Below are 19054 nucleotides of genomic sequence, written 5' to 3' on the forward strand. Positions count from 1 at the left end.
ATTATCATTTATATAAGCGGGTAATCATAAAAATTTCTCTACTTTATTATGTGTGGGTTATTATGATTAATAACGCTTAACAATACTTAATAATATTAAAATAATAAATAATAAATAAACTTAAACTACAAAATATTATAAATATATAGAAAATGAAAAATAATGAATAAATAAAATATAAATCTATTGACTTTTGACACGTTTTGATGCTCTCATTAATTGAAAGACTGTCGAAGAAATCTTTTCGTAAAAGAGATACATCAGAGCAGTGGTCAACACAGTCTGTAAAAGCTTTGATTCCATGCCTTTGTATAAACCATTGAATCCCTGTTTATTGACAATAGTCTTAAATATCTCAATAATTGGTTTCTTCTTTATTTCATCGGTTCCATACTATTATCATCACAAACGTTATAATTAGAAATTTTACAATAATTTAAAAAAACTATTGAAAAACATACTCTTTGTTTTGACTGAACAATTTGTAATGGATAAGTGACAACTGTACTGATGCTCTTAGAAATAGCTCCCAACACAAAGACAACGGTTCCACTTAATTGGTCTGCTTTAAGAAATACTAGTGCCTCGCGTTTTAGCATTTCATAAATCATGAATTGAATCGCTGGATTTGAAACTAACATAAGCGATGGCAAAGTACTGCTCCACAAACCAGATGGACCTTCAGTATTGTATATCTTAGTCATGGCATCGATGACACCCTCATAGTGAGGATATTTTCTCAAATGTTTGTCAGCTTCAGACACAATAGTTCCCTGCATTTTGAGTCTCATATTTATCACCCATAGAGGAGTTGTCATCAATACATTGACAACACCTATACATTATATACAATTGTCAGCAATAATTGTCAAATACATTGATATCAAAGAGTTACCAGCGATGGCACCCAATGTTAAATCTTTTAGAGGAGAATATTTTGCTTTGTTTTGACCGAAAACAGCTCTTAAGCCGTGAAATGTATAGAAATATACGAAACCAGACGCACAAAGACTCACTAAAACAGGTCTTAATCCTCGATATAAAGACTCACTATTAGTAAACAAATGAATTTTTAGTCTAATTATAAAAACTGTCGACATTTTTGTTATTACAAGACATACATTCCTTCTTCGGCCACCAATTCCTTTATCATAGTTAGCGTGTCTTTAGACTTACGGTTATCTTCTATCTGAAGTCTGGATCTAATCGTATCCAACGGGAAGAAGACGGCCATTGCTGTCATTCCGCCCTTTAATTGATATTTTAGTTATAATTAATAATGACATCCAAGTCATGACACAATATTATCACTGCTTACAACTGATCCAGAGATGGCATGAACCAAAGTGTCATAACTGAACAAATGGTTCCATTGATTGCCAGACATCACTGCAATTGATCCCAAATGAATTCAATATTGAAATATTGTTTACTATAACATGTGTGACATCTAAATGAAAACAACTATCAATTGATCAATACTTCAATCCATATGATTGTTGTATTAATATATTATATAAACATTTGTATTACTATTTAACACAAATAACAGTAAACTTGTAGACAGTCTGACACCAGTTATAGCATTAAACCAATCGTACAAATGTTTTGTCAAATTTGTTAATTAATTTACACTACAATTATTTAAATTATTTTTTAAAAAGTTATTTAATTATAATATAACTAAATTTTATAATAATTATAAATATTAATTAATATATTTTTCAAATTAGAATTTCTGTAAAAATTTGATTATTTTAATGAAAAGTTTGTTTTTTCTGTGAATATTATAATTTAATTAATTTATAAATTAGACATGTATTAGATATAAAATGTAAAGTAATTATTAAAATAAATTATATATGAAAACTATTAAATTATTTATAATGTAAAAATATTAAATATAACTTAATTACATTACTGTTAACTTATAAAGTTGAGTACAATGACAATTTAATTTGTTATTTTCAAAATAATGTTTATATTATGATATCAAAAGTCAAAAGAAATAAAACTTTATTCAATAGATTTCTTTTAGAAATATATCCTTGGATTAACTCTACAGTAAAATTAAAAATATTATCAAAATATGTCGATTTCAAGGTATAAGTAGTTTAAATACTGTATAAACTTTTAGTAATATTGTATATTTTGGTATTCAATTAATACATTTTATAATTTTTACAGTAATATACATATCATATAAATGTATGTATTCTTAATAATAATATATCTAATAATTACCAACTTTTAAGTAATAATGTTTGAATTAATTAACATTTATACGATAAGTATAAATAATTTATGTTTTTAATACAATAATTTTTAAGTTAATATTATTTATTTTGCTTTACGTTTATGACTAAAATATGAAAGTTTTTCATAAGTCATGAAATTCGTGTATAATTGAAATATAAAAATAAATGTAAAGAATTTAGTCTATTAACTATGAAAAACAGTCGTAACTGTAAATCATTAACAATAGGCAGTATTTCCTGAAACACAGTTACCTAACAACGCCTTACCCTTCATTAGACATAATAATAGCAATAAAGTATAACATATATTCAAATGGATGGGAATTAATAGATGCGGCACAGGTAGGGCTTAACAATAGATTCAATACATTGAAGTATATTTTTTGCTTCAATATATGACTCATACAATTGCCATCAATAATATTAAACAAAAGTTTAATAAATCGTCAAAACATTTACTAAACATTAACTATAAAAATATAAATAGAAAAGAGTTTTTTGCAATCAATGAATAGATAATTAAAATTAAGAGATAAGTAAAAGTAAATGAATCAAAAATAACTAATATCTCGACATTTATATAGCAGTTAAGCAATTGTGCGGAATTTGCATTCATTTACTGTATTTCTGTTTCTATAATATTCATAATAACATTACATTTATATAACAATCAAAATGTTGTGTAAACTTAACATCCATTGAGATGTTTGCGTTGGTGTTAAACAGTAAACACTTGAATATTAATAAAATTATATATTTTATCCCTTATTTGTAAAAACTCTTGTGAATCAAACTTTTGACATTATTTTACTTTTTCGACGTAGATATGAGTGACTTTCAAAACTCATTTATAATTCAATCTAATTATTATCTAAGTGTGTGTTTAAGATAATGCGATGCAATAATAATGATAATCAACAAGAGACCAGTCATACAACCCATCGATGCTTAAGAAGTTCGTGTTCAGCAAACGGTTGTAAAGCTGGTCCGGGTTTACAGTTTGGTCGACTCATACCGACGCCAACCAAAAGGTAATTAAAAACAAAATATCGTTAATTAAAAAAATAGAGAGACATTCAAATCATTTGAATTATCATTTTATTAATAATCGCCTCAAAATTACCGCAAAAAGACTATTACTTAAATCATAATATAAAACAAAAACAGTAAAGCCATTAACGGTACGACTTTTGATATCTGGCCCGAGCACCCGGTCCTCCAAACTTCTTGGGCTCACAACGACGTGGATCTGATACCAGTAAAGTTCTGTCATATTGAATGAGAATGTCCTTAATCTCCTTCTTGGACGCCTCATCGATGTACTTCTGATAGTAAGCCACCAAAGCTTTAGAAATGGCTTGTCTTATGGCATATATCTGTGCCACGTGTCCGCCACCATTAACACGAACTCTGATGTCAACTCCGGAAAATCTATTAGAAATCAATCAATTGATTAGGTTTTCTGATTGTCAACACTTGACTTCTTTGTTTACATACCTTTCCTGACCCAACAAAAGAATTGGCTCCAAGAGCTTAAATTTCAGGACTTGTGGTTCAACGTTGTCGAGCGGTCGGCCGTTAACTTTGATGAGACCATTGCCGCGCTTACAATAGGCCACCGCTGTTGCCGTTTTCTTGCGGCCGAACACTTGAACCGAAGGAACCGCTTCTTTGCTGTCGTTTGAAAAATAATATTTGTTAGTTAACTGTCATTAATATTGTGTTAAAATCAATGACAAAACAACTTACGTAGCCATCGATGGTTTGATTTAAAGACGATTTAATGATAAGTATTATTAAATCCAAACACTTGTGTTGTGTCTCACAAACGGAAAGGGATTTCAATTGACAACACGTGACACACATTCACACATCTATAACATTCAAACATCAATTACGTCAATATATTTACTATATATAGACATCATTTATGAACAAAAATGCCAACAATTTGTCGAAATATTTGTTGAACTTTTGAGTAAAAATATTAAACAAATTGTGACTAAAATTTGAATTCAAATGAATGTCAATATAATTATTAATAATAAATAAAGTAATGAAATGTCAATCAATTGATTAATCTATTAATGACTGCATTTGTTTGACAAACACTGCACTCAAACCATTAAAACCTGTTATCACTAATCATAAGCCACTTGTCATCACTTGATTGACAACACTATTGACTGTTTGTTGTTATCGCTATTCAAATGATTTTTATTTTCATTTATCAAATCTTTAATCAAAAATTAAATACATTTTATTAATTGTTAATCAATTGAACAGATATTTGAAAATATAAATTATTTATTTATTTTAATAATAAGTTAATGTAATTGATTTGAATCAATATTTGCAATATTTATGTAACAATTATTATACAGTTTTTAGTGTTTTATTGCATCGAATTCATTGATAAACACATTGTTTTGTATTATTATTTGCAATCATTTAAATTGAATAACAAATCAATGGATTTAATGAAATTCAATGCAAACAATGATTTCCCCATTGAGTGAGTGTTTTGTCAAACTATACGAGCATTTCATTAATTAGTGTATTATTTGCTTTTAATTAATTAATTTGCAATTTAATTGATAAATTTGACGACAATTTTGTGGTCAACTCCTTTAAATGCATTGTTTTTTTGTCTCTACCATTAATTTTTTCATAAATTGTTTTTACATTTCATTTCAATTGTCATAATATTATTTTCATTTCAATTTATTTATTTTTTTTCATTTAATTCAGGTATTAGTTAAACGTTTTGTTTATTTTTTATGACATGAAACTAATTTCATATTATTTATACTAATCATTAGATATAGTTTTTTGAATTAATGTATTATGAATTTATTAAGTATTAATTTATGAATTAATTATTTCATTAATTCATTAATAATAATATTGAGAAAACAGATTAACAAAATTAATGTTTTATTTTGCAAACAGAAAGAAACAAAAAGTGAATAAATTATTGAAAGACAAGAATTTGTTTGAAAACAACAACAATAGAGATATTTTTTATACGGACGACGAATCTCAAGATTTATTGATTCATAAGTGCTCTTCACTTAACTTTGAATCGGTTGACAAACACTCAAAAGCCGTCACATTTGTGGCCAAAGAATTCAACGATAGTGTTGACACTGATTCAGAAAAGTGGTATTCAAAGAAAGTGAATGATTTATTGGATTTGTGGTCACATAAAGCCAAACATATAATTAATTCTTCAGCAATTCACGAATTATATATTCAATATCTAAATCAAAGTCAATTACAAAAAGATTTAACAAAAACAGATTATACTTACGCTAAGAGTATCAGTTATAATAAGAATATTTCAAATACTAGTAATCTATTTGATTGGTTGGTACCAAATATGTCCCGCAAAAGTATTTCGTCTTCAGTTAAGACTTCCACCCAATTGTCTCGTACTTTGAGTACACACACGAAAACAGAAATAATTAATAATTCAATTAATAGTTCAAACTTAATGCTCTCTAATACTGAAAGAGAGTCATCCGTGTCTCCCGACAAACGATCTCCAAATGATCAGATGTTTACTCGAAGTCATTGTTTGGGTGGAAATCAATGCGGTATTTATTTAACATTAAGAATAATATAAATTAAAAATTTGATTACTATTTATCATATATTTTAGAGGCCGGTTGTGAAGTGCATAAGAAAGCCAGACGAAGATACAACAAATCGGGAGAAATACTAATTCCTAATTCAGGACAGGGTTTGGAACCAATGGAACCAGAAATTGGTAAATATTTGATTTCATTAAAATAAATTGATATTTAAATTTAAAGAGTATTTTATTTATTTTTAGAATTTAGTGACGACGATGACTATGCAATGAATAACAGACGGAATCAACAACTACTCAATAATTATCGACAAAATGGTCACACAATTAATGAAAGATATAATTATTATGAAGATGAGGATGAAGAAGATGAAGAAGAAGAATTGACAATAGTTAAGAGAGTGACCAATATTTTTAAGACAACTATAAACAATACCTCTCGAATAATTGATTCTGTGACACCAAATGCCGTCAAACGGGCCACCAATAAGTGTCCTTTAATTTTCCGATTTGTGGTCTTATTATTGTTTTTAACTCCTTGTATATATTTATTGAGTCATTACATATCTAGTCCACTGCCTTACAGTTCATTTGATGGACTGGTCAGTGATTATGCGGCCAAAGATGCAATCAATGCTTTGATTAAGGAAATGAAGACAATGCGTAATGATTTGAATCAATTGAGACAAACAAACAGTGATATGAATTCAAAGATGAAAAACAATGAATTTAATGAAAATGAAAAGTTTACGCATTTGAGTGAAAAAATGGATAAAATTGAAGAATATTTGAATAATTCTTTAAAGAATTGCTGTCGAGAATAATACTGAATCGTTGATAGCTTTGATTGACTTACGTTTGTCTGCATTTATGTCTTCATTGTTAAGCAATAATCAAAACACACGACAATCTATGTCTCCATCAGAAGCAGTTGAAGAACTTAAAAGTTTCATAAATTTTGAATTAATGAAAACAAATGATGTTTTCAGGGAATCGATTGAACAAAAATTAATGACAACTATTGAGAAATTTGAAGAACAGATGAAAAGGGAAAGTAAATCCATAACATCTAATATAACTATTGGAAAAGTTAGGTCTTTAATAAGTGAAGCACTGGCTGTATATGACGCCGATAAGACAGGTCAACCAGATTATGCATTGGAACCGTCAGGTAATTGTGTAATAAATTATAGTTATCTTTGAATGTCATTAAATGTTATTTAAATGCTTTGAAAAGGAGGAACTATTATAAACACTCGTTGTTCAGAAACATATGATCCGCACGGAGTTCAATATAAGATCTTTGGTATACCTTTTTGGAGTTCATCGGTGAGTCCGCGGGCAGTCATTCAACCGACAATAAGTCCCGGCGAATGCTGGGCTTTCAGAGGTTCAAATGGTTATCTCGTGATTCGCTTATCTCAAGCCATATATCCATCCGGTTTCACTTATGAACACATTTCCAAACAAATATCAAGAGATGGAAACATCGATTCCGCGCCCAAAGAATTTCAGGTCCGAGCGCTCGACGACGAAACCGATACTACGGGACATCTTTTAGGTAATTATGTCTACGAAGATAACAACACTCCGATGCAATATTTCGCGGTTGAAGACCCAAATCCTCGAGCCGTCGAATTGATTGAATTAGTGATACTATCAAATCACGGCCACAATGACTATACCTGTCTCTATAGATTCCGTATTCACGGAAAGAGAATCAACACTTAATTTGTCAAATATATGCCATATTTTCGTCAATTTCTTAATCTATCGATAACTCTATTTTATTTATAAGAGAATTTCATTTCATTATTTATTAATCATTAAATAAGTGCTTTAAAAGATTTTATTAATGTGTAAAATATGATATATAGTGAACACATTTTAATTGTCATAAATTGTCATTTTTATTGTAAGCTTTTATTTTAGAAACATTTTTAAATAGCATTTTAAAGAAATTTTTGTGTAATTTTATGATTGATAAGAAGTAACAATAAATTTATAAAAATATTTTTATCAAATTATCATTCATTCATTTATTTTCATTAAAAAATAATTGTTTAAGAATTTGTATGGTGTGATTGGGATCTTTGACTGAATGACCTATAGTTCTTGGATCTGAATAGATCTCATGATCATTACCTCCCGGTTGTGTTTTATCACCAAAAAAGTATATTTTATCGAAATCTTTCTCAACATATTTCAAGCAAAATGTTTTGTCCCATCCTTTGGGAAAACAGTCAAAACTAATTTGTCCTCCGATTGCATAATTGAGATCTAACTCATCGCCAAAGTGTTGTTTCACATCTTTAATAAACTTTTCGCGAATTTTATGAATGGCGTCATAAGCGCCGAAGTCATCCCTTTCTTTCTGAGAACAGCTGCGACCGACGGGACAGATGTTAATGAGTCCGTTGCGAAACTCAACAAAATTTCCGCGTTTTACCGGCAATTCAAGTGACGACATATATCCGAGACAATAGTTAATTAACTTCTGAAGCTTTTGTTCGCCGATATAATTAACAATACTTTCTTTAGCTAAAAGTGAGCCATTCTTGTACGCAACTAATCCATTCTCAGCAAACACATAGTCATATCGTTGTATGACATCATCTATTGCTTCACTAACATCGTCTCCCTGTCTACCCATCTGTTCAGCTATTTTTGGCAAATCTGATCCACCGACTAAACCAATGGTCACTTTTTCTTTAAGTTTTGTAAGAACTTCGGATATTTCAGGTTTAATTGGTAGTCGGAATTGGGTGAGAGTGCCGTCGACATCAAACAACACTAATGTCTTATTGATTGTCGTCATATCTCAAGACACGTCTAACCAACCAATAATGCAATCAATTGAACCAATTCTTCCACTTTTTTTTCTTAAGACTTACTCTGAATCACAGACAGTCTGAATCAGTGAGTGATCAACAAATCAATTGATTATATTTGTCTATTATTCAGCTATTAATAAGCAAATCAATTGAATACTATTACTAAAAGTAATTTACTATTAATATTGAATATAAATTAATTTATAATTATTGTAATCACATATCAATTAGTGTGACGTTTAATACACTAAACTATAGGCTATTGGATAATGTATTCATAATTGTTATCACTTTTTCTATGCATTGAAACAATATGTAAATTATTATACTATTATTAACACATCAATCAATTGATTATTAATTTAATGAATGATTTAACAAATCATTAATAATTGAAATATTTTGGCAAAAAGTTATAAAAGTATTGCGGCTTTCAATCAATCGGATAAATAATGTAAACGAAAAGTGAGACCCGTTTTGGTTTAAAATACAATTCAAAACTAAATTACAGTATATTTTGCAAACAAATGTTAAACACTTTTAGCGTAATATATGTTTTAATAACACAATGTATGACTCACTCGACTCATGCATTGAATACTCAAAACGTGTTCATTGATTGAGTCCAACAAAAGTGACACAAAATATTGTTGACATAAAAAAGCATTGATTTAATGGTTAAAGACATTGAATTAGTGGACACAATGTCGGTACCACTTCTTCATTTCATTGCACCTGAAATACAGGAAAATCCGTTGGGATGGGGACCTAATACAGTACCCGAACAATACAAAGATATGCCGTATCAGCCCTTTTCTAAAAGCGACCGAATCGGCAAAGTTTGTCCTTTTTTCCCGAAACCCTTAGTTTTGTTTATTAATAACCAATTTGTTCGACCAACAGGTGGCCGATTGGACGGGTCAGACATATGCTGACAAACGACTGGCCAGTAAGTGATTGTATTATTATATGATATTTGTTTGATATATCGATTTTAATGATAATTTAATGATTTATTTAGACAAATATCAGTCACAGTTTGGCGGCGGCGGTCAGTACTCGTATAATCAGGAAGACGATGAAAGTTCATATCAATTGGTGGACACAACTCGTGTGATCAATAAAATGCAAAGGGGAAGGCTTAGGATCGGACAAGTAATTGCATTCATATAACATATCAATATTGTTATCATTTGATTAAAATATTTGTCGTTTATAGCGGAATGCAAGGGGTCGTCATAACAGACCTGGAGGTCAACAACAAATGCATGTCCTTTCGCGTGGTGTTAGAGGCCGTGATAAAGGAGGAGCCGCTATGAGAGGCAAATGGCAAAAGAATATGCGCCAAAAGTATGACCAGAAAGGAGCGCCTCAGAAAAAGAGAGACGCATCGGTTGATGTGAGACCAAACTGGAAGATAATTGAAGAAATGGATTTCCCACGACTTAGTAAACTATCTCTTCCTGCTGTTGTCGAAGGAAAGGATGTCTACACTTGTGGTGCACTTGAATACTATGATAAAACATACGATAGAGTGACGACTAAGAATGAAAAGAGACTTCAAAGAGTAAACAGAATCTTCCATAAAGTGACGACAACTGACGATCCCATTATTAGACAGTTATCCAAAACTGATGGCAATGTGTTTGCCACGGATGCCATTATAGCTACACTTATGTGTGCCACGCGTTCGGTTATATCCTGGGATATTGTCGTTCAAAAAGTAGACAATAAGTTGTTTTTTGACAGAAGAGATGAATCTGAGTTTGATTTATTTACTGTCAATGAAACAGCTGCTGAACCGCCTTATAATAACGAAGACGGAACAAATAGCATTAATTGGCCGCGAAATTTGGCACTTGAGGCCACTTTTATTAACCATAATTTTTCGCAACAAGTGTTAAAAACAGGAGAAGAAAAATATAAGTTTGAAAATGTAAATCCATTTATTCAAGAGGACGAAGAGGGACAGGTGGCCTCTGTTGCCTATAGGTATCGTAAATGGGATTTAGGAGATAAAGTAGAACTTGTTGTTCGCTGTGAACACGATGGTGTACTCATTGGACCAAATGGCCCCCAATTTATTAATATTAAAGGTCTTAATGAATGGGATCCAAGAGTATGTTATTCTCTTATTTCGTTTTGAACTATACATTAACTGAAGTTTTTATTTAGATATCCGCCGGAATTGATTGGCGACAAAAACTTGATGTTCAACGCGGAGCTGTTCTCGCTAATGAACTTAAGAACAATGCTTGCAAATTAGCCAAATGGACAGTTCAGGCACTGTTGGCCGGTTCCGATCAAATCAAATTCGGGTATTTTGTAATTATTATTAATTACTGTTATTTTAAATTTCAAACAAAAAAATATGATATATATTATCCAAAACTAGATATGTATCTCGAGTTCACTTCAGAGACTCATCAAAACACGCTATATTAGGGACACAACAGTTTAAACCTAAAGAATTTGCGGATCAAACCAACCTTAATATGGACAATGCGTGGGGTGTTTTGCGATGCATTATTGACACGTGTATGAAACTGGATGACGGAAAATACCTCATCTTGAAAGATCCCAACAAAGCTGTTCTTCTATTGTATGACATACCGGATCAGACATTTGAAACCGATGAGGAAGAGGACAGTGAAGACGACGATGAAGAAGAAGACAATGAAAACTAATGTATAATTATGATTCAAATTTAATTAAATTTAAAATAAAACTTGATTTTTAACAAAATTAATATACAATATTTCATATATAATTATAAGTTTATAATTTTCTATAACCTATTAGTCCAGATACAGAAATAATACAATTTTTGACAAAAATCATTCGCAATTTATTATTTATTGTAAAATATGTTAAAATGTGTTTACCGGTAAATTAGTTATTAATTATTTTTTGACTAATTTGCAAATTTTTAATTAATTTTTTAAAGTCATATAAATAAAGCAATTGACTCATAAATTTATAAGTTAACATTAAATAAGCTAGATAAGTTCACTGGATTAAACCTATTAAATAAAAAATTATACCTCATTTAATAACTTATACATCAAAAAGTTAAAATTATTAATTAATCCAATTATTAATTACTTATTAGAAAAATATAACAATGATTAACAATTAATCATAATGAGTATAATTTTTCATAAATTTCTTATTTAATGATAAGAAAATAATTTTATAAAAATATTGTTTATTACACTATAATTCAATATATAATAGTCAATAATACTATTGTAATACTTGTATTGTTAGTAATGGAAACAAATAGGAATCGCGTGAATTCATGTCTTAATAAAAGAATTTATAAAGAATTCAAATATAAGTTTCATTAGTTGTCTAAACGTTTGACTTAACAAATCGTTGCATTCAATAGTTATAACAACAAAACAATTGAATCTTAATATCTAAAAAACAATCTCAAAGACATCCAATTGGATAATGACTTCGACTTCAGAGGAGTTTGTGATGCGACCGATTCCAGCCAACGACTGGCAATTATCACTCAGCCGTCGGGTCAAAGCCTTAAAGAAACTTCAATTTGAAAAACTGAAAATTGATGGACTGGTAGCCGAAGAGATCTTCAATGTTGTGGCTAAACATCAGAAGGACTACAACAGTATCTATGAGAAGAGGAGAGCTATTATTAACGGTGAAATCGAGCCGACAGACACTGACTGCAAACTGGACGTCCATATAGAAGACAAAGACGAAGAGTTGGGTCACATACTCGTCAATCAAAGTAAACCAACCAATGGTTTCGTAATTAAAGGAATCTCTGGTTTTTGGCTCAAAGCCATGAAAGAAGTCAATGATTTAAATCATTGGATTGAAAAGAAAGACGAACCAGTTTTGGAATACTTATCGGATATTCGGATAAATTATGGCCAAAATCCCAACAAAATTGAACTTAAGTTTTCATTTGCGATAAATGAGTTCTTCAAAAACACTTCGCTCACCAAAACATATGAGATTATGTTTGGCCCAAATCCTAACAATCCGTGGTTTCTCAATGATTACTATCCCATCGCTTTAAAAGGCTGTGTCATTGACTGGAAAGAGGGTAAAGATGTCACAAAACAAAATAACACCACCGATGGAAAGTCTTCTGAGAAAAACAAAGACTCGTTCTTTGATCTGTTCAACGATTCACTTCTTGAGAGAAAAAATGATCCCAAAAGAAGTGATAGTTATAACAATGATATCAATGACTTTCTTTGTGATGACTGGAGTTTAACCCAACTCTTAATCAAAAAATTGGTTCCCAATGCTGTTCTCTACTTCACCGGTGATAACACTGAGAATGACAGCGAGTCAGAAGATTCTGAAGAATCGGAAGATTCAGAATCTGAATCCGAGTCGGAAAGTGCCAGTGATAGCCATTAATATCACTTTTAAATTGTTTTCAAAATTATTTTATTATTTATTGAAATTTATGTAAAACACTATTCAAACATCTTTTATTATTTAGTATTTATCTCTAAATTTGTGTTTTGTATTAAATTATATCAATTATTTTATCAAATCTGTAAATTTTTTAATTGAATGTTTAAATTATGTACTGTACGTACAGTACCTGTACATACAAATTAACATTAAATGAGGTTAATTTTTGAATTAATTTGATAGGTTTCATCCAGTGAACTTATCTAGCTTATTTAATATTAACTTATACAGTACATTGCTTTATTTGTATGACTTAAAAAATAAATTAAAGATTTGCAAATGAGTATTCAAAAAATAATTATTAATGGTTTATTTAAGCACATGTTAACAAATTTTACAATAAATAATAAATTGCGAATAATTTTTGTCAAAAATTGTATTTTTTCTGTATCTGTAATCTATAATAACATTATCGTAACTTCAGTATAAATATGTTATCTTTTTTAAATAATTGATAGTAAAATATGAAATTTTAAACAACAAATATAACAACAATATTCAAAATAACAATACATTTATGGTATAAATTAATTAAATTCAACAAAATAAACATTTACCAGTATTGGTAATGTTTTTAACAATGATTGCATGAATTAAATGATCAAAAATATGTAATTTAATTGAATTAATGATTTTTATGTTTTGAGATCTTATAAATTAATGTAAAAATAATGCAAAATATGGCTAAAATATATGTTATTTTAGTTGAGTCCAATATTTTTCATGAGCTGTTCGTATACAGTCCACGTCATACTGGCCACAAGTGTCCGCCGAATCATTCGCGGCAAAAGTCCACTGAAGTAACCTTTAACACCCCTTTTCGTGCATTATTAACATAAGTGTTGACATCAACGAAGAAAATTGTCGGGGATATAATTGCATACGAGTTTTAACCTTTAATTTCAATTGTAAATTAAAATTTATTAATTTAAATAAATAATATCATTAATGCTTACGTATTAATGTAATTAAGATGTAATAAATATAGTATTCATGTGTTATTATAGTGTATTATACAATGTATATGAATCATAACTAATACCAGTAATTAAGTTAACAATTTATGAATATATCATAAGAATCATTGATAATTAAATTTTAAAAATAATTTGATCTGTTTATAAATAATATTAAAAATAAAATTATTAATATAAGCACAAAATCATTTACACAAAATCATTTACAAACAAACAAAAAATTARTACAGTTTATTATACGATAGTTTCATCATATAATAAATAGTATAAAAGCAATCGTATAATAAACTGTAYTAATTTTTTGTTTGTTTGTAAATGATTTTGTGTAAATGATTTTGTGCTTATATTTAATACTGTAATAAATCTTATGACTATTCAAATGACAAATTTTTATAAATATAGATTAAATATTTTAAACGATTTATTTTATAAAGTTTTGATAAAATTCTATAAGTTATTAAACATTAGTTTAACTATAGGCCAAATGTAAATTTGATGACACCTTTATCATATTTTTACATTTAATATAAATTTAACTTACGGTAATAGTTAAATAGTAAAATTTTTATTATAAGAAATTATGTTTATTATTATTTGTAAATGTAATGATCATAATTTAAATGAATTTCTATTAAAGTCTAATTTAAGTAAATATGTACTGAATTACCAAATATTAAATACTATTGACTTAAATATTGTAGTATTTCTATAACTAAAAGGCTATTAAATAAAATATGTTTATAAGTAATGTATTAAAAAATACAAACCACATCCATTGGATGAGTCACTATTGATGCCAATAGACCGGCGTTTAAACCAATAGTAAAGTTAAGAACCGGAGAAATGCAAGTATTATTGGAAGAAGAAGATGATGAAGACATGACAACCACTTGTTTGAGTTGTGAATAAAACATATAATAGAGTCCAGAAAAGGGTGCGTCTCTCATAAGTGTTGGCACCAAACCACACACCAAACCTCTGGCGCCTTCGCTAACATATGTGTGCCTCAATGCTTGTCCAAGACTTCCATAAGCAAAAACGCCGCTTTCATATCTGGTTTTAACAACAGTAACCGGAATTAATACAAAACCAGCAAAAGATCGAGCGATGAGTCCAAAAGAAACGGCTTCAATGGCTGACGGTTGACATTGCACTCCATTAGAGTTCTTACAAAATTGTGTTTTCAAATAATCCAGTGAACAAAAGTAAAGACCGATTCCAGGAACACATTTTACTAAAGACTAAAATATATTTTATAAAAATTAATTATTTAATTTTAAATAAATTATTTTATAAGACTATACCGGAACAGTTCCTCTCCATAGACCTAAAAGCTGTTCTTCTTTAAGAACTTGATTTACTAAAGGAATTAAACGGTTTGTCGCAACACTAAAACAGATATTTTTAAAATTTAATTATCAATAAAAATTGTTATAAATTAAAGATAAAATATAGAAATTACCTGGATGATGTTGATGTGGTAGCAGTTAATAAATTGGCGTTTTGGATTCTGGTCTTAACTAAATCAAATCTAAGTTTTATAGAAATTTAAAAATATTATTAATTATGGGAAAAATCCTTTTAATAGATAACTTACGGTTGAAATAAAACCGTCGATACGGTTCCACTGATAGAACCGGCCAGAAATGATTTAAGTGTCGGATGCTTTGAAAATAAATTTTTTTATTAATCAATTGATTACCGGTAATAATAATTTCTATATTTATATGTGATATATATATATATATATATATATATATATATATATATATATATATATATATATATATTATAAACAAATCGTTAAATAATAATAACAAACAAAAATAAAATTATAGTAAATTCTTACACCACTTAATAATTCTGTGATTCTCTTCTGTGTCTGAAATGAGTCCATAATTTCAAGTAATAAAACAAATTATAATAAATAAAATAATAATAAAACTATAAATGTTTAATAAAATAGTTAACACTCAGTAAATGAAAATATAATTACTAAATGAAAAAAAACAATAATTAAAAAATGCTTTAAATAGTAAATTAATAAAATGTTAAACCTGTAGATGTGTTAAGTCATGTCTGGTATGTTTGATCGGAAATCCCAATAACTCGTCAGTTGGAGCACAGCATTGAGGGGAAGGCATTCAAAAGGCACTACTGATTGGTGACTCTTATCTGTAATTTTAAATCAATTGACAACATATTAATATTAGTTTTAGTTTACTATAAATTCAGGTATTAAGCAATCAATACAATGGTTGGTTGAAATGCGGTGGAGACCGGTCTCAGACACGACAACCTGTCTATACAATCATAAAGACTAACAAATTTTGGCAAAACATATGACAATCACGTGAAACCAAACTTGAATTTCTATGAATATAACAGTCCTTAAAGTGGTTTAATTACTTACAAAAAATACATTAAATCATTGACTCGAGTGTTAGTAAACTATTTGCTTAAATATAGCTATCAATTGATGCCATTATTTTGACAACATATTTCTTGACCACAACTGCTATATAATTGTATATCATATATAAAAACCAAACATATGGTCAAAAAATTAAATGATTTACAATAAACCATTAAAATTACTTATATTAGGCTAACGTGTATCAAAAAATAGACGATATTTTTAACAAACTAAAATAACCTAGATTATTAATTTACAAGTTTTATAGCAGAACAACAACAACGTTTATATAAAAATGAGCATGCACATATTTATATCTACGATAATAAATTGAATGAATATAAACTAAATAACATTATTATATATGATATTTAATTTAGTATGAAATGATCAATGTTATTTTATAATATCAATAACATACTAATACAATACAATACCTATAAAATGAATCCCAAATTAGTTAATCACTTTAGAGATGGTTTGAAATTAATGATAATTGTATCAATTGGTGACTACATATTAAACAAATTAAACCACAATTTAATGTCAAATGTATTGTAAATTACAAATACGGGTCAAAAGTATGGATAGTATTGCGTAATCCTTTTCAATGCCTTTAATACAGTATATTGAGTGAAATGCAATGTATTGTTCAATAATTACGATAACATTAGTTTTAGTTTTATTTTCTATGTATTTTCATTTCAATGCAATTATTTGTGTGATTGTGTGATAGTTTGAAAAAATAAAATATTAATTGTATTTAAATTTGATTTGTAATGTTTAGAAGTTATAATACTGTAGAGTAATATAGTATAGTTGTGTCACTACAGTCACTATAATTATAGTTTGTTTAGTAATGTTTAATCAATTTATGTATTGATATCCCAAATAAGGAAAGCCTTTAATCAGTGATAACTAAATATCTGTTACCAATCATTAGATAATTGTACTCTTTATACGATTTTTTAAATATATATTTTTAAATAATTTGTTTTCATATGATCTACAGTATAGTAAATAATTTAAACTGTTATGTGTTTATTAATTAAATTTGTTGCATAAATGAACTTTTTTGTTTAATTAAAAAATTAATATTTATTTATAATTTATATTTGTAGATAATAAATAATAATTCATATAAAGATGATATTGATAAATTAATTGATATAAAATAGCATGATACACCCTTATTTGGTTTATCAATATGTTCAGTAAATATCCTATATATTTACGGTATAAGAAATAATGTTTATTTCACAAAATTACAAAATTAACAAAAAAATGTATACTTTATATGTTTAGTTAGTAAATCCACAAAATACTGTATTATAGATATGTCGAAATATTTATATTTTAAACTATAGGCATAATAAAGCATTAATAATTAATAATTTTAAAATTATATTATTTTGTATTGTTATTATATTATAGTATATTAAACAAATTTGTTTAATGTTAAATTTCATTGTATTTTTTAATTATTCTGTAATTATTCTAGAATATATAATTTTTATTAATACATATTAATTATTTACTGTATTTAATAATTTAGTATAATGTATAATGTTTTATATTTAACATTTAATATTTTACAAATACTGTATCATGGTCATCTTTGCTAAAATACAAAATTTTTAAATGGCAAAAATATTGTCAACCTATTAGTAAATATTTGTTTATGAATATAAATTTTATAAATATTAAGCAATGATTTAAAAAGTGAGGTTAACTAATGTTATCATTTTAGTGATCATAAGATGTGTATAAATAAATACATGAGATATTAAGCAATTATTGTGAGATTTCCTGTACTGTATATTCTTTACATAAATCTATGTTATTCGCAATTGTTGTCAATAAATGTTTATTTCAATAAATATCACTGATAACAGTCGTGCGATTATTAAGATTAGTTTATTTTGAATTAAAAATATTTATTTAAAAAAGTGTTATTTTAATAAAATAGTATTCGTAAAAAAATCTTATTTGTTGAAAACGAATTGACCCGATTTTTTAAAATTGAAATTTAATTAAAATCACCAAAAGTTGTCAACAATTACTTGTATGGTATAATAGTAGTACAGTATACACTGTATACTATACAGGAATAAATTACATACAGTATATGTAGAGTTGGTTGTAAATCCATTCCTTATTTTATTTACAACAAATTCTATATTCCCAAGGAATTTATTTTCATATCATACTATTTATTGAGATCAGACATAAAATTTAACCTACTTTTTAACCTAAAATTTTATCATAATGGTTAAAATACATGTGTTAAATATAAAAATTTAATTTAAAAATAGCAATATTGGTTGATTTAAAAAAATTAGAATTATTTTTATAAAATATTTTACATAAAATTTCTATTTTTTTACTTTTTGAGTGTAATATATGTTTCTCTCTAACGGGTAGACAGAAAATAAATTACTTAATTTTCTTAATTTTGCGGATAAATTGGAGGAATTTTATTTAGAAACTTTTCTCCTTTGGAAAGTTGCCCG

General features: G+C 27.8%; 8 protein-coding genes across 9 annotated transcripts; 4 read left to right on the forward strand and 4 right to left on the reverse strand.

Moving 5' to 3' along the window:
- Positions 1–169: 169 nt before the first annotated feature.
- On the reverse strand, positions 170–1558 carry LOC128965387 (peroxisomal membrane protein PMP34-like). Its single transcript, XM_054312074.1, has 5 exons — positions 1319–1558; positions 1122–1249; positions 896–1050; positions 462–835; positions 170–393 (listed from the first exon to the last, which is right to left on the reverse strand). The coding sequence occupies exons 1-5, from the start codon at positions 1385–1387 to the stop codon at positions 184–186; spliced, it is 936 nt and encodes a 311-aa protein (XP_054168049.1). The 5' UTR covers positions 1388–1558; the 3' UTR covers positions 170–183.
- A 1474-nt stretch (positions 1559–3032) lies between these two features.
- On the forward strand, positions 3033–6678 carry LOC128965383 (uncharacterized). 2 transcript variants are annotated; one of them, XM_054312068.1, is made up of 4 exons: positions 3033–3289; positions 5211–5857; positions 5923–6030; positions 6097–6678. In XM_054312068.1, exons 1-4 carry the CDS (start codon positions 3150–3152, stop codon positions 6675–6677), a joined length of 1476 nt encoding a protein of 491 aa, XP_054168043.1. In that variant the 5' UTR covers positions 3033–3149; the 3' UTR covers position 6678. The 2 variants fall into 2 exon arrangements, with proteins under 2 accessions (XP_054168043.1, XP_054168045.1); XM_054312070.1 differs by lacking the exon at positions 3033–3289 and adding an exon at positions 4647–4773.
- Positions 3343–4146, reverse strand: LOC128965391 (40S ribosomal protein S16). The gene is made up of 3 exons (XM_054312078.1): positions 4008–4146; positions 3756–3932; positions 3343–3689 (listed from the first exon to the last, which is right to left on the reverse strand). The coding sequence occupies exons 1-3, from the start codon at positions 4013–4015 to the stop codon at positions 3434–3436; spliced, it is 441 nt and encodes a 146-aa protein (XP_054168053.1). The 5' UTR covers positions 4016–4146; the 3' UTR covers positions 3343–3433.
- A 45-nt stretch (positions 6679–6723) lies between the features above and the next one.
- Positions 6724–7648, forward strand: LOC128965388 (SUN domain-containing protein 1-like). The gene is made up of 2 exons (XM_054312075.1): positions 6724–7024; positions 7091–7648. Exons 1-2 carry the CDS (start codon positions 6724–6726, stop codon positions 7582–7584), a joined length of 795 nt encoding a protein of 264 aa, XP_054168050.1. The 3' UTR covers positions 7585–7648.
- Positions 7649–7878: 230 nt separating this feature from the next.
- LOC128965389 (uncharacterized) lies at positions 7879–8815 on the reverse strand. The gene has a single exon (XM_054312076.1). The coding sequence runs from the start codon at positions 8669–8671 to the stop codon at positions 7889–7891; it is 783 nt and encodes a 260-aa protein (XP_054168051.1). The 5' UTR covers positions 8672–8815; the 3' UTR covers positions 7879–7888.
- A 407-nt stretch (positions 8816–9222) lies between these two features.
- Positions 9223–11981, forward strand: LOC128965382 (eukaryotic translation initiation factor 3 subunit D-like). The gene is made up of 7 exons (XM_054312067.1): positions 9223–9526; positions 9591–9636; positions 9709–9842; positions 9907–10806; positions 10863–11005; positions 11083–11375; positions 11958–11981. Exons 1-6 carry the CDS (start codon positions 9362–9364, stop codon positions 11372–11374), a joined length of 1680 nt encoding a protein of 559 aa, XP_054168042.1. The 5' UTR covers positions 9223–9361; the 3' UTR covers position 11375; positions 11958–11981.
- Positions 11982–12014: 33 nt separating this feature from the next.
- LOC128965508 (nucleosome assembly protein 1-like 1-A) lies at positions 12015–13088 on the forward strand. Its single transcript, XM_054312215.1, has one exon. The coding sequence runs from the start codon at positions 12144–12146 to the stop codon at positions 13086–13088; it is 945 nt and encodes a 314-aa protein (XP_054168190.1). The 5' UTR covers positions 12015–12143.
- Positions 13089–13713: 625 nt separating this feature from the next.
- Positions 13714–17221, reverse strand: LOC128965386 (mitochondrial glycine transporter-like). The gene is given in 9 exon segments (XM_054312072.1): positions 13714–13966; positions 13968–14042; positions 14893–15366; positions 15430–15514; positions 15588–15656; positions 15723–15790; positions 15975–16007; positions 16183–16300; positions 16979–17221. Coding segments are annotated over 8 exon segments (1008 nt in total). The 5' UTR covers positions 16270–16300; positions 16979–17221; the 3' UTR covers positions 13714–13849.
- Between the last annotated feature and the right edge of the window lie 1833 nt (positions 17222–19054).

Source organism: Oppia nitens, unplaced genomic scaffold, assembly GCF_028296485.1.
Source record: "Oppia nitens isolate AA-2021 unplaced genomic scaffold, nextdenovo-longstitch-racon4-pilon3 scaffold17_pilon_pilon_pilon, whole genome shotgun sequence".
In the NCBI taxonomy this organism is placed as follows: Eukaryota; Metazoa; Arthropoda; class Arachnida; order Sarcoptiformes; family Oppiidae; genus Oppia; species Oppia nitens.